Source organism: Molothrus aeneus, chromosome 4 (assembly GCF_037042795.1).
Source record: "Molothrus aeneus isolate 106 chromosome 4, BPBGC_Maene_1.0, whole genome shotgun sequence".
NCBI lineage: Eukaryota > Metazoa > Chordata > Aves > Passeriformes > Icteridae > Molothrus > Molothrus aeneus.
In genome coordinates, this window is record NC_089649.1 from 6087011 (window position 1) to 6100474 (window position 13464).

The following is a 13464-nucleotide window of genomic DNA, read 5'->3' on the forward strand; positions in this document are numbered from 1 at the left end:
ATAAAAAATGGGGACAGGGAAAGCCTCTCAAAATGCTCTTTAAAGATCAGGTAATTAGGAGAATGTGTCTGTGTGGGTGAGTAAGTGGTGCTGAGACAGAGCCTGTGTCCCTGCTGCCACACTCGCTGTGGCTCCCTGGGAGTCACCAGGCACAGCTGCACCTGAAGGTCACTCCTGATTCCTCTGTTTTCCCCAAGTGCTGCACTGTAAAGCACTGCAGCATGAAAGCTGCTGACATGCTGTAGCAGCTGGGGAGCACCAGGGAAGGATTATTGATTTCTTGTCTTGTTTCTTTATTTTGCCCCCAGTTTAAGGGAGAGTACTTTTATTGCCTTGGACTCTGTACTCATCCATAAAACGAGCAGGGCGAAGGCTGTTGTGTGCTCCCAGTGCAGACACATCAGATGCAGTTTGTTTGGCACACCCCTCGTGTTCCCAGAGGTGGAATTGCTGTGGATCCCACATGCTCACTGGGAAGGGTGCTGAGTCAGCTCTTGTGCCGGTGGAGATGTGCTGGATGAATGAATGAGTGAGTGGCACTGGGAAATGGCTGCCGAGGCATTGGCAGCCAGTGAGGAGGACGTGCAGGCGAGGCAGAGCAGCTCCATGCTGATGGAACAGCCCAAGTGCAGCGAGCCTGTTCTTCCACAAAATCCATGTTTTCATGTTGCTGGAAAACTACTGTGCTGCTTCTCTCTTTCCTCCTGCCTTGTCCACTTCCCCAAGGTGCAGGTACAATGTGGCTGCCACACACACGTCAGATTACCTTCATCTTAACATGGCACCGTGAGTGAGGCTCACAGTGGACAGCCTGTCTAAACCAGGCACAGCCCTTGGGCAGGTTCTCACCACAGCACCCACTCTGTGCCCCACCACCCCTGCCAGGTTCCCACAGTTAAGTCTCAGATCCTCAGAACTCCCTCTTGGTGGTGTTGCATAATTCTTAGATTTGCATTCTGTCTGCCAGGCAGATCTCTCAGACCACCTAGTCTGATAGGGTGTTGCAATGCTGGCATGTAATGAGCTTGCCACTTTGTAATTAGATACAAGGGCTCTCCTCATTAGTCCATTAATTGGCTGGTATTCCTGCAAGAATCACAAATAGCAATCAGTTCAATTTTGTTTACAGTTGTGGAGATAGGGCTTTGTCCCTGAGCTGCCTCGTAGTCTTTGTTCAAGGTTGGATTTAGAGCAGGACCAACTACAGAAGCAGAAGAGGATCCTTTTAGCCCTCAGAACCTCAGCATTGCCCTTTTGAAAGCTGTGTAGGTGTAAATTGCAGGCTTCCAACAGACATGACAGAAGAGTAAGATAAGAACTGACTGATAACAACTTCTTGCTGTTGTTGAAGTGCAGAAGTCTAAACAGAGCACTCCTGCGTTTCTTTATGTAAGCTTTGTTACAGGTTTCTTGGACAAGCTTCTCTAAAGCCTTCTCAGCCTCATCAAATCAGCCCTAACACTTCTGGGAAATAAAAGTCCACTGACTTCAGTGGTTACAATTTCAAAGCAAAGAAGAGCCCATCGTTTGTACTGGAAGTAGCTCATCTGTATGAACAGAGCAAAGTCTAAGCACTGCAGGAAATCTCGGTCCTTAAGCGTGGTCTTCAGAAGAGGCTGTTTAAATAACATTTGTTTTCTCAGTACAGGTTAACTGAAAAGTCAAGAGGGCCAAAATTTTTTATTTATTGTTTTCCCCAGCAATAACAAGAAATGATCTGAGGGCCGGGGATAGAGAAGTCCTTAGATGACAAAGCAATTGCAGGAATTTAACTACAGCTTCATAACAGATGAGGGAAGCTCACAAAAAAACCTTAAACAACTACAACCCAAATTTCCCCCAAAATGTGACTCACAGAAAAATAAGTGGATTCTGTCACTGCTCAGAAACCTTTTACCTGATGAAGCTGTGGGGGATTGTTTCAGTGCATCTTCCCATATAAACAGCCTCTTCTCAGTGAAAGCATCTGATTGATACTAAGTAGCTTTTTTTTACAGTATTTCAGTTCAATTGGTGTCAGCAAAAGGCCAAATTTGGAAAACTCAATTTCTACTTTAGACTTGAGCAGTTTGTTCTGACTGAAAAGTGAGAACTCGTGAATTTTAAATACATAAATACTGTAACATTTTTATCCCGTTAAAAAAAAATAGCTGTCATGTCTAGTTACATTTAGTGAGAAGGAAGCTAGTACCAAGTAAAATATGATCAAAGATACAGTGTAAGCTTTGGTTTGCTTTCTTTTTTTTGCACTTAGGCTTTTGTTTTAATTGAGTACTCTAGAGTAAAGTATGCCTAACAGATTTATCAGCATTTGTGTGATTTTTAAGTAATTCTGAGGATGATGTTGCTTTCCCAGGTACATGGATTTCTTTCCAACTCCTTCTAATGTCACCACTGACTTCCTCTTTGAGAAAAGTGCCAACTATTTCCATTCTGAGGAAGCTCCCAAGAGAGCTGCTTCCCTCATCCCCAAGGCCAAAATCATCACCATCCTCATTGACCCATCGGACCGCGCCTACTCCTGGTACCAGGTATGCCCTTGGGAGAACATGGGCAGGCACCAGGCCAGGCTTCCACCCTGAATCCTCTCTGTGTGTCCTCTCAGGATATGTCCCTATAGTCAGTGACCATCTGTGATCACCCATGGGTTATCTGTCATATTTTTAGGGTTAAAATACCAGTAACCACTTCTTCAATTTATCTATGATGCAAGCATGTAAAAATGATGACCTAATTAATGCAATCAGCACATACAGAAATAAGTATATAGACACAGTTATCTAGTTCATGCTCAAAATACAGGATAGGCTAAGAAATTTTTGTCAGTAAGAGCAGCCAGTTTTGCCTTGTTTCCCCAGCTTTTGTGGTCTGTAAAGTTCCAGCAATGTCACTTCTTTTACAGCATCAGCGATCCCATGAAGACCCCGCAGCTCTGAAATTCAGCTTCTATCAGGTGATCACAGCTGGCCCTCGAGCCCCCTCTGAGCTCAGAGCTCTGCAGAAGAGATGCCTGGCACCTGGATGGTATGCTACCCACATTGAGAGATGGCTCACTTACTTCCCACCTTACCAGGTGAACAAGACTCCTGACATGTTCATCCTCTATATATATATTATATATTTATATGTATGTATGTATATATGCTGTCCTTAAAGTTTACCTTTGTAAAAGTCTTGTCTACTGACTGCTGATCTCCAGGATATTCTCCAAATCATTGCCCTCCCTCTGGCCCCATGTAAGGTCAAGCCTCAGAAGATGCACATCCTAAGCCCTGAGTGTCATGTGATAACAGCAGACCAGGCAGACACTATCACATGATTGCTATCTCCTTGGGGATTTATTTCTGGAATGGAATTTTGTGACATTGGCAGCTTGTCTGGCACTGCTCTCACCCAACAGTTAGAGGGAAGTTGGCTGCAATCCCAACCTTCTGTTTATCCAGGGCTCTTGTAGCTGAGACAAGTTGGCTGGAGTCTGCACCTTCTGTTTCCCCAGAGTGTGCCAAGGAAGCTCTGATGCATCTTGCTGCTGTTATTCCCCACATACTCTCTTTTCAGCCAGCCTTGTATATCTCTTCATGAGGTGCACAATGCTGTAACATCCTGACTCCTGAATGAAATTCTCCTCATTATGTTTTCATTAGCTTTTATCCACGAGTAACCCATGAATATTGAATAATATGCATTGTCATGCAGATTTTTGCCAGATTTTATGTCCCACAGTGATAGTGAAGAATCAGCCCTGTTGGCGTTATATTTTATCTGGAAAAGCCATTAATATAATTTTTTCTTGGCTGGGCCAGTCTCTCTCACTTGCCTGACAGTATTTCTTATCTTACTAGATCCTTCACTGCTGTTTTTCTGTTGTCACAACAGCTTCCAATGCAATATAATTTCAGATTTAATTAAAATGCTATTTACTCTGCTCCCAGATCATTAATGATGATGACAATTAAGACTGGGCCCATTATTGTTCCCTGGGGCAGTACTTTTCATATGATGGAGTTTTACAGAGGTGGAAGTTTCAGTTGCAAGCCTGAAATAATGAATTCCAATTTAAACCTCCATTTATTTTCTCTGTCGTAGTTGCTGATTATTGATGGACAGCAGCTGAGAACTGACCCATCTACTGTAATGGATGAAGTACAGAAGTTTCTGGGAGTCTCTCCTCATTATAATTACTCTGAAGCCCTAACGTGAGTTAATCAGTTCATGATATTCACATGTTCCTACATTCCTAAAATACCAGCTAGCCTGTAAGTCAGCTCACTGCAGAGCAAAGCCCTTCATAGTTCCTTGAGCTGTCAGTAGGGTGAATTGTTCAGAACACAGTTTGGGGTTAAATGTTCTGTGCATCATTCACTGAGCCACTTGGCTGTTACAGAAGTAGAGCTCTGACAGACAAAGTGCTGCTTTGTGAGAATTGCATATGAATTTTGCAACAGATCAAAATGAATTTTACTTCCATAATTGGAACATGAAATGCTGATATGCAGAAACAGAAAGCAAATAGAATAATTTCTCTTTACTTTTGGCATTAGCTGAAAAACAGATTCAGTTATATCAGTCAGGAATGTAACATCCAGTCCTTTGGATTCTGACTCCTAGTTTTGATTACACACAGATTTTACACTGCACAATGTTTCTTTCAGGTTCGATTCTCATAAAGGATTCTGGTGTCAGCTCTTGGAAGAAGGAAAAACCAAGTGTCTTGGAAAGAGCAAAGGCAGAAAATACCCTCCTATGGCTTCTGAGGTAAAGCATGCTGGTCATTGGCATTGTACAGGAATTCAGTTGGCACATACAGGACACGACACAAGCGAAATCATGAGAAGGGAGAAAAGACAAAATTAAGTAGAAGTTAGTTATTTGGCTACCTTTCCATACAAAGGAAATGTTTTAGATGGCTGTGGGCTCCATAGACATTCAGTTCTTTATTTCAAATGTGAAGATGCAGTCATTAAAAAAAAACAGCGATGAAAACCTCCCACAAATTCTAAAACTTGGCACCCCTTAGAAAACTAAATGTGCTGTTCCTGAAGTCCTGTCCCTTTACCTTATGGACTTAAGCAGCAGAAGTTCCACAGTGGAAGTTTCTATCATCAGATAGGTGTATTTTTGTGGTCCCTTGTCTATGAGCCTAGTTAGACTGTGACAGGTAATGGAGGCACTCCTGTAATCCAGTTTTAACAGAGGCTAGATTCTGTTTCTATGAATTTTAAAAATACCTTCCCCAGACAAATGCTCAAATGGGGAAATTTCAGTCAGATCAAATGCTGCAGTCTGTACCCAAGGGCAGTTCAGTCTCCTGTTCTAGCTCTGACTTCCATGTTGATTCTGCCTTGCATTGCCATTTCATTTAGCCTGGCTAAAATGCAAATAAAACCCTTCAGTTTGAACAGCAGCAAGAATTAATGTTCCAAGGACGTTTTCCTCACAGTACTTAAATTATAAATAACTTCACATCAGTAGTGTCATAAAGATACAAAACCATTGGGTGAAAAGGATTTTGGTCAGAGGTAAGACAAGACTGTATTTGTGCAAAACCTTGTCTTTTTCAACTCTAAGTGATTCTCAGAATGAGGGTTGCTAACTGATACAAGTCTACATAAAAAGATATTTTAGTAGCTGTTATTTCAGTCACACTGTAATATTAGTATCTCCATCACATTCAGTATGATTCCAAATGTACAAGACTAAGAGTAGAATTCAGTTCTGCTTTGACTTTGGTGTTCATTTTGAACAACCTTTGTTTCCCTTGAAATTACCTTTCAGAGTTCAGCTCCTTGCATGCAGTAGATAGCACAAAACAATATAAATTGCCTAAAGTAAGTAAAGTTTTCACACAGGTCAAACCAACTTTGAGACCTCAAATTCACAGCAACTGCAGTACAGTGTTTTATTAAATAAAAACCTCTCCTTTTGTATCCCTCAGTGCAGGGCCTTTCTGTCGAGCTACTACAGAGATCACAATGTGGAACTGTCAAAACTGCTCCACAAGCTGGGACAACCCCTGCCATCGTGGCTGAGACAGGAGCTACAGAAAGTGAGATAGCATTGGAGAACAGCTTTTTGAAATCTCTTTCCACACTTCAGCTGTAATACCTGAACTTTCCAGTGGCTACCAGAAGGTCTTGTAAGATATACCTCTTCAAAAAAGTGTAAAGGATAGAAATTATTTCCATATGCTGGCATGTGGATTGTAAAAATACATGTGTTCCTTAGAGCTCTGGTGGGCCAAATCTTTCTCATAAACATTTCTGGGCCTGTGGACTTGTGGACTACTGTGCACATATGTGGGAGTTATTTACAGCTGGTATAAACATCAGAGATACACGACCTGTCTGATTTCCCGGTAAATATTCACATTTTTATACATCAGTTTTAAAGTATTGTGTCTCATGTAGGTTTTGTAGCCCTTTGTTGGAGCACTGGCAGTTTTCCTTAGGATTTGATTGTTGTGTTGCATAGGATAAGATAATGAAATGTAGCACAAAATGCCCAGAGTACTTCTGCCTTTGGAATCAGCTTGCTAATGCCCAAAGTGTGTGCAAACACTGGGGAGCAGTACATTATCACCTATCATTTAGCTGTGCATGGCAACAAATGCACCCAGCAATGTCTGCAATCCACCACAGGAGTAGAAAGAAAACCACAAAGAAGCCAAAACAGAGCCTGTGATTATATCTGGTGACAACAAACCCTCACAGTGTGGGAAAGGCCTTTGTCTGTAGTTGAAATGTCTGATTTTGTGCTGACTGAGATGTGAATTATCTGAGCAGAAATGTGATTGGATATGTGAAACACACAAGTTGCAGTATTAGACTTAAACAGTTGTGACCCAAAGTGGAGCAGGGCAAGCAAGAGGCTTTCACCCCTGGTTCTGTGAGTGGCCAGATCCAAACACTGCACTCTGGGCTTACATTGCTCTGAGTCACTGAAATGAATTAAGAACTCCTAAAAAGCAGTGTCAGATCCTTACTTTAATTGCCTTAAGTTGCACCACTATTTTTTCCTTAATTTATTTGTAAATTTAACCTATGCTTTTCCCCCCTCAACCTCATCAAAATTGTAGCATCTTTCTGCAACCTTCAGATGACATCAGCTGCAAAAATTACCAGACTTCCAGATGAAAATACCAGTTCTGTTCCCAGATACATTAAACATATTTGGTATTAAATATTAGGAATAAGCTTTAGAGGGGACAAAAATAAACACATAGAAAATTACACTCAAATCATGGGAAAAGACAAATATCCGCCCTTGCAGGCAGATAGTTGTGATAGTTCTCAGGAGTGCATCTCTCAGTGCATCAGTTTAGATGTGAGATCAAGTCCAATAAATAGTGCTTAGCAGTTGAGGAAGATCATTGGAAACTTCACCTAAGTGTGGCCTTGATGCTCCTCACAGAACTTTGGCTCTGAGTGTTTCTAAAGGCATGAAGGGTTAGTGAAAACAAAAAAGAACCACAGTACTAAATGCAAGGCTTTATACAGGAGCTCTGTCATGTCTTCATCATTTGTTTCAGGGTGAATATTTAAAAACATGCATCAGATGGTGGAAAAAATGTCCTATATCTCAGTGCTGTTCTACGACATTTGTGTAATCATGCAATTTAAATTTCAAGGTAATGGAATGGAAACCAGTCTGTTATTCCCTAAATAGAAAATATGTTGAGATCCTTACTGTACCTCTAACTGGTAATCTTTATTATTTATTGATTTTGTCTATGTAATACGTGGTTTTGATAGGCCTGTAAAGAAACAAACCTAGACAGATTTGCTGTATATAACAATATTCTTTACGCAGCACATTTTTGCTAAGGGAATATGCATGATTAAGGATGAGGACCTACTAGAGTAGACATTTTTTAAGATGAACATTTCTGTTATTTATTAGAATGAGAATTTCATTTCACTTTAAATATTCAGTCATATGGATTTGTCTCAAAAGCTGACTTGTCTTAAAGTACTTCCTATTTGGTGAAAGGAACACTCTGGATTCTGAACATCTGTAAAAGCAAAAGCTCTGCATGCTACGGACTGCTCATGCATCCTGCAAGCATCTATATAGATTTGTTACAGTTCAATTGAATAACTGGAGAAAATACCTGGGGTTTTCATCCTGTCATGATTGATTTTACTCTTGATACAACCTGCTGTAACATCACTCAAGTGTTTTAAAAATGCAGGGATTGCACAAAGCTCCTGTTGTGCATTGCTGCCTCAGTTCTCCACGTTCTTCAGTGAAACAGTGTTAAAAATAGGAAAATGGGAAAAACCTTGGGCACTGTGAAGGGCCTGATGTTTTCAGGGTGAGAACACAGACTGAGTGCCTCCTACATGCAGGAGGAATGGCCTTCGGCATCATTCCTAGTTCATTCTTTGTTTTAAAGAATTCCCTCTCTGTCTTCTTGCCCTGGGAAACCAAGGCCCTGACAGATGGAGAATGAGTGGGCAGTCAAGGACAGAGTGGTGACATTGGTCACATTGTCCCCTGGGGAATTTTGCAGCCCATCTGTGGTCACCGCGAGGTACTGGCACAATAAATCCTCCACATCCACGGCCTCGGCCTTGGGTGGATTATTAGTTGTTTGTAAAAGGATGGGATGAAGCCGTGCGGGGTTTTATTCCAGAACTATTCTGTTGAAGTGTGTTCTTACATTTAACAGGAGCCTTTAAAAAGCACTTGTAACATGCAGCCAGCTTGGTGGAGGAGGAGGAGGCTGAGCACAGCATGCAGCCAGCAGCTGGGTGTGTCTCAGGGGATGCACCTGAGCACAGGGCAGTAACCAGGTCACACCACACCAGTTACCTGGCCAAGTGTAACCTCTTCTGTTCACAGCTTCCCTGCAATCAGTGTTTGGTTTCCAGAAGTACACTGTCAGGATTAATACTCTAAAAAAAGCAGTTTTGTTACAATAAATCTGTTTGCTAGTTCAAGTCAGATGTTTTCTTGTGGCTGGTAACACAGCCGTGGTTCCTGTTCCCCCAGAAGGTAACTGCACAAGCCATGATTTCTTTAACAACTGCTTGATTTTGTGAGTTTCATCTTCATTTTCATAAACATGATTCTGAGAGTTGCTTAACGTGGGCATCAGTGCCATTAAAAAACAATGTGTGGTTCTGAGCAGATATTGACCATTTGGGGGTGTAAACACAGAGCCTGATCAGAAGTCACCTAATTATTTGAGCTAACATTCCTGAGAATACTGTGATATTTTCCCAGTTCTACTTGTGCAGAAAGAATGAGTTTGGATGATTTGCAGACTATCTTGTACAGAATATCCTTTTTCATTGCTTAAAAATGTGAAACTTCCTCAGGAAGAAATTAAATAGATATTTCAATGTTTATAAATGTAATACTCTTGTCATTCACATTGAATGAAAATTGCTGGAAACATTTTTCTCAGAGTTTTTTTTTAAATAAAAAATAGATATTATTCTGATAGTGGCATGGTATTTGAAGTGCAACAATAAACTCTGATAAGAAAATGTAGTGCTGTGTGGAAGTGACTTTCACGTTCACAAAGTTGTCCTTTTCCAGGTTGGTTAGCAGCCATTGCAGCTTGATGCTGAGCTCTAACACAGTCCAGCAGCACAGGAGCAGCATGAGATGTTTTCAGAAATGAAAAGTACTGCTTACTCTTGCTGTGAGTGAATATTGCTGCTTTATGCAGCTGCTTGTTTTACTGCTTTTCTTCCTGCTTACTTTTTATTTCTTGTGCCAGCACTTGCTAATGTGCTGGAGAAACATCTCCAGAGTTTGTTTTTTTTTAAGATAACAAGGAAAATTTATTCAAATCATTTGCCTTGGGGATTCAATAGTTCTGCCAATGCATCAGCCTACACAGACATGAGAAAAGCTTTCTTTGGAGAAACCTCTGAAGATGGTATGAATGTCCAAAGGAAAATTCACTGTTATCAACAAATTCAGAACAGAACACAAAATTGTACTTATCTAGCTGGGTAAAATCTGCTTAGGGGAGTTGTGGGAGATAGCAAACCTACATTTACAAAATATTGCATTCATTACAGAGAAATGATGCAACTTAAAATTAAGAAGTCTAAGCTTCTTGTATAATACCTATCTCTATAAGCTCTTATAAAACCAGTAAAGTAGAAACAAGTAATAAGAAAAGGGGAAAGATCCTTGCTACAAATAATTATAGCTTTTTGGTCTCTATTTCTTTTCAGTTCTTCCAGTCCACCAATTCCTAGAGCTCAAAGGCAAAAGATGCTTTTTTTTTTTTGTCTCTCCGGGTGAAATGGATGGAGAAAGCACAACAGTCAGCAAAGGGCAAATCCCAGGAGCAGGAAAGCGATCAGCACTGAAACCAAGGGCCAGGGAAACCTGAGTGGAGGAGGAATTCAGACCAAGTAAAGGGTGATCATCTTCCCTGGACTGAGGATGACTAGTAATAGTCCAATAAGCTGCTGTGGTGTGAAAGTTACAGTAATTACGGGAGGTTTAGATTTCACATTAGGAAGCATTTCTTTATGGGAAGGTGTTCACACTGGAACAGGCTCCCTGGCGAGGTAGTTGATGCTCCAGGCCTGTCAGTGTTTAAAAATCATTTGGAAAATGCCTTTAACAACAGGCTTTAACTTCTGGTCAGCCCTGAGGTGTGGTTGGCATTTGGACTAATGATGCTAGTAGGTGCTTCCCAACTGGAATATTCTGTTCTCTCTTCTTGTAACTCCAAATTGAGGTGTGGACATTTGGCCAGCGTGCAGTTGCTTACATAGACTGGAAAAGCAAAGTAATCTGTGTTCACCTAGAGGGATGACTTCATTTTTTAGCACATCTTTCACGACCTCTGATTTTTATGTTAGTCCATGGTTTTCAAGAACCTAGCCAGTGTTATTGTAACATTTAAGGCTATCTGATGACTGGACCAAGCACACACACACACGTGTATCTACACAGACGAAGCCGCATCTCTGAAAACCAGCTGAAGGTCTCTGCTTTCTTTTGGAGAATGCCTTAACCCGTTTCCCCGCGGGGATGCTGCTCGATATATTCGGGAAGGAGCGGGAATCAAAAGGTGAGAGGAATCGATCCCATTGCCCTCCGCACCTTCCCCTATGGCCGAGCTCAGTGCGCGTGCGCGCCGTGGCCTCGCCCAGCGCCCCAAGCCCCGCCCCCAGCCCGGGGTCCCGGATGCGCTCAGTTCCCGCCGACGGCGCGTGAGGATGGGTCGCGTGCTGATGGGGCTCCGCGTGGGCGGGCGCGCGGCGCGGCCGTTGGCGCTGAGGCGGGGGCGCGCGGCGCGGCCGTTGGCGCTGAGGCGGGGGCGCGCGGCGCGGCCGTTGGCGCTGAGGCGGGGGCGCGCGGCGCGGCCGTTGGCGCTGAGGCGGGGGCGCGCGGCGCGGCCGTTGGCGCTGAGGCGGGGGCGCGCGGCGCGGCCGTTGGCTCTGAGGCGGGGGCGCGCGGCGCGGCCGTTGGCGCTGAGGCGGGGGCGCGCGGCGCGGCCGTTGGCGCTGAGGCGGGGGCGCGCGGCGCGGCCGTTGGCGCTGAGGCGGGGGCGCGCGGCGCGGCCGTTGGCGCTGAGGCGGGGGCGGCCACGGGAGTAGAAAAGTGAGGGTGAAGGTGAAGTGGCAGTGACGGCGGCGGTGTTCGTGGATCGGGCGCCTTCTCCTCCACGGCGGCCAAGGGACGGAGCGTTACAGACAGAAGGTAGGCTCCACGAAGGCGTGGGCTGCGTAACAGAGAGGACGGGTGGAGCCGACCGCGCTGGGCCCGGGCCCACATGAGGGAGGGAAAATGGCGGCCGCCACGTGGCGACGAGGGGGGTGGTGGGGGAAGCAGAGATCCATGAATCCATGGGAGCTGCCGTCTGTGGCTCACTCCCTTCCTAGACATGGAAGAGCAGAGCCTTGCTAATTGGCATAACTTTTACCCTCGTGTGGGTATGAGTCGTTGACTGTGGCAAGTGACAAACCGATTCTGCCGTGGGCTTAGACGTCTCCCCCTTTTTTGGGTGTTTCCTTGTTAATTGGTTTTTCAGGTTTCTCCCCTTTTTTTTTTCTTCAGAAAACTATTACAACCCAGTTCTTAAACTTTTTTATTCTTTTTTAATTCCACAGGAGCACAGAAGCTGAAAGCATGAAGACATAGTTGTTAAAGATCTTCTTCCCAAAAAGTATGTGTCTGGCTGTGTCTAATAAGCTTTTCAGAGGTGAGATTTAGGGCAGGAATAATACCGATTTAATAATTTATGTTTAACGATTACTCTACTGTGACTTGTACTTCGAAATCTAGATATCATGGTGTTCTGTTTTAAGGCATGCTTCATTTTTTATGTGTTTCTGGGACAGAAAAGTGTAATCAAGTGCATTAGTTGTGACCAGGAGGAATTTGGTTTGGTTGTAGAGACATTAGAAAACATAATCCGCACGTCCTAGCATAAAAAACACACTGCCAGTACTTTGCCTGCCACACTAGAAGCATCTGAATGCACAGATCCCTCAGGGATATCCTGGGCAAGAAGAGTGTCTTTTTTTATAAGCATGTGAGTACTAAGAGAAATCTGCTGCTGTAGGAGCAAGGGAGATTGGAAGTTAATACCAACAGCTTTGTTTCAGATCAGCTTTACAACTTCTGGTAGAGCATCCTACTGTTTGGTGATGATTGCTGTTGTGTTTCCAGTAGCAATATTAAATTGCCTCAAACTTGTTTTTACCGGGAAAAAACCCTCTTGAAAGAAGAGGGGGCTAAATTCCACATATGAGTTCTAGGAGTAGCTGTGTCTAAACATGATCATTTTCAGTTAGGATGGGGTAGATATGTTTAATCATCTGGAATCGATGTCTTTTGGGAGCAGTAATATTTCTGCTTATCAAGCAGAGCTAGTAAAAGCTAATTTTAGGCTAGGTCTTTATTTCAGTTAAAATTTGGAGCTGTAATGAGAGCTTCTGCAGTCCATCTCATCTTGATGAAGAGGGGCTGGAACCCAGCTTACTGTGCCTACAATTAACTCTGACTGCTTTAATACAGACAGATACAGTTAGGATGTCATTGTGTGCTGCTCCTCTCTTTGGGCTGTCACTGGGCCTTAAGCTATTACAGTACTGGTTTTGATAGTTGAGTGGCTGCACTGCACCTTCAGGGATGGCTCCTCTGCTCCCAACGTGTTAGAAAGCTGTTTCAACGAGAAGCTGCAGGTAAGTTTTTGAAGTCTGGAAAATGCAAGTGCAAAGTCCAGCTGTAATTTTGGTGTCTGTGTGAATGTAAAGCCTTTGAATGTATGAATAAGTCAATAAAGAGACATGACTGGCTGCAAGTGTGGTTCCTTTCTTGAAAAACTGCTGGTAGCTAAGACTTGACCTACACGTGTTTGTCGGGATTACTTACACATGCCAAATCTGCCGGTTCTGGGGACACACCTTTTGGGCAGAATCTCTGGTTTCGGGTGGCTGATGCATTGTCTGGGAACCGCTCCAGAAGTGGTACGGCTTGAGT

General features: G+C 43.4%; 1 protein-coding gene, 1 long non-coding RNA gene and 1 other non-coding gene across 3 annotated transcripts in view; all 3 read left to right on the forward strand.

Annotated features, from left to right (window-relative positions):
* LOC136556335 (bifunctional heparan sulfate N-deacetylase/N-sulfotransferase 3) overlaps positions 1-9498 on the forward strand; it is a 52651-nt gene extending 43153 nt beyond the window's left edge. Inside the window, exons 10-14 of the mRNA XM_066549486.1 lie at positions 2357-2531; positions 2903-3073; positions 4087-4196; positions 4653-4755; positions 5936-9498. Coding sequence (XP_066405583.1) covers positions 2357-2531; positions 2903-3073; positions 4087-4196; positions 4653-4755; positions 5936-6055 — 679 coding nt within the window. The 3' untranslated portion in view covers positions 6056-9498. The remainder of the gene's footprint in view (positions 1-2356; positions 2532-2902; positions 3074-4086; positions 4197-4652; positions 4756-5935) is intronic.
* A 2023-nt stretch (positions 9499-11521) lies between these two features.
* LOC136555885 (uncharacterized) lies at positions 11522-13280 on the forward strand. Its single transcript, XR_010783548.1, has 2 exons — positions 11522-11679; positions 12090-13280. It is a non-coding gene; the product is annotated as an uncharacterized lncRNA (long non-coding RNA).
* Positions 11814-11944, forward strand: LOC136556352 (small nucleolar RNA SNORA24). The gene has a single exon (XR_010783657.1). It is a non-coding gene; the product is annotated as a small nucleolar RNA SNORA24 (small nucleolar RNA).
* Positions 13281-13464: the final 184 nt, after the last annotated feature.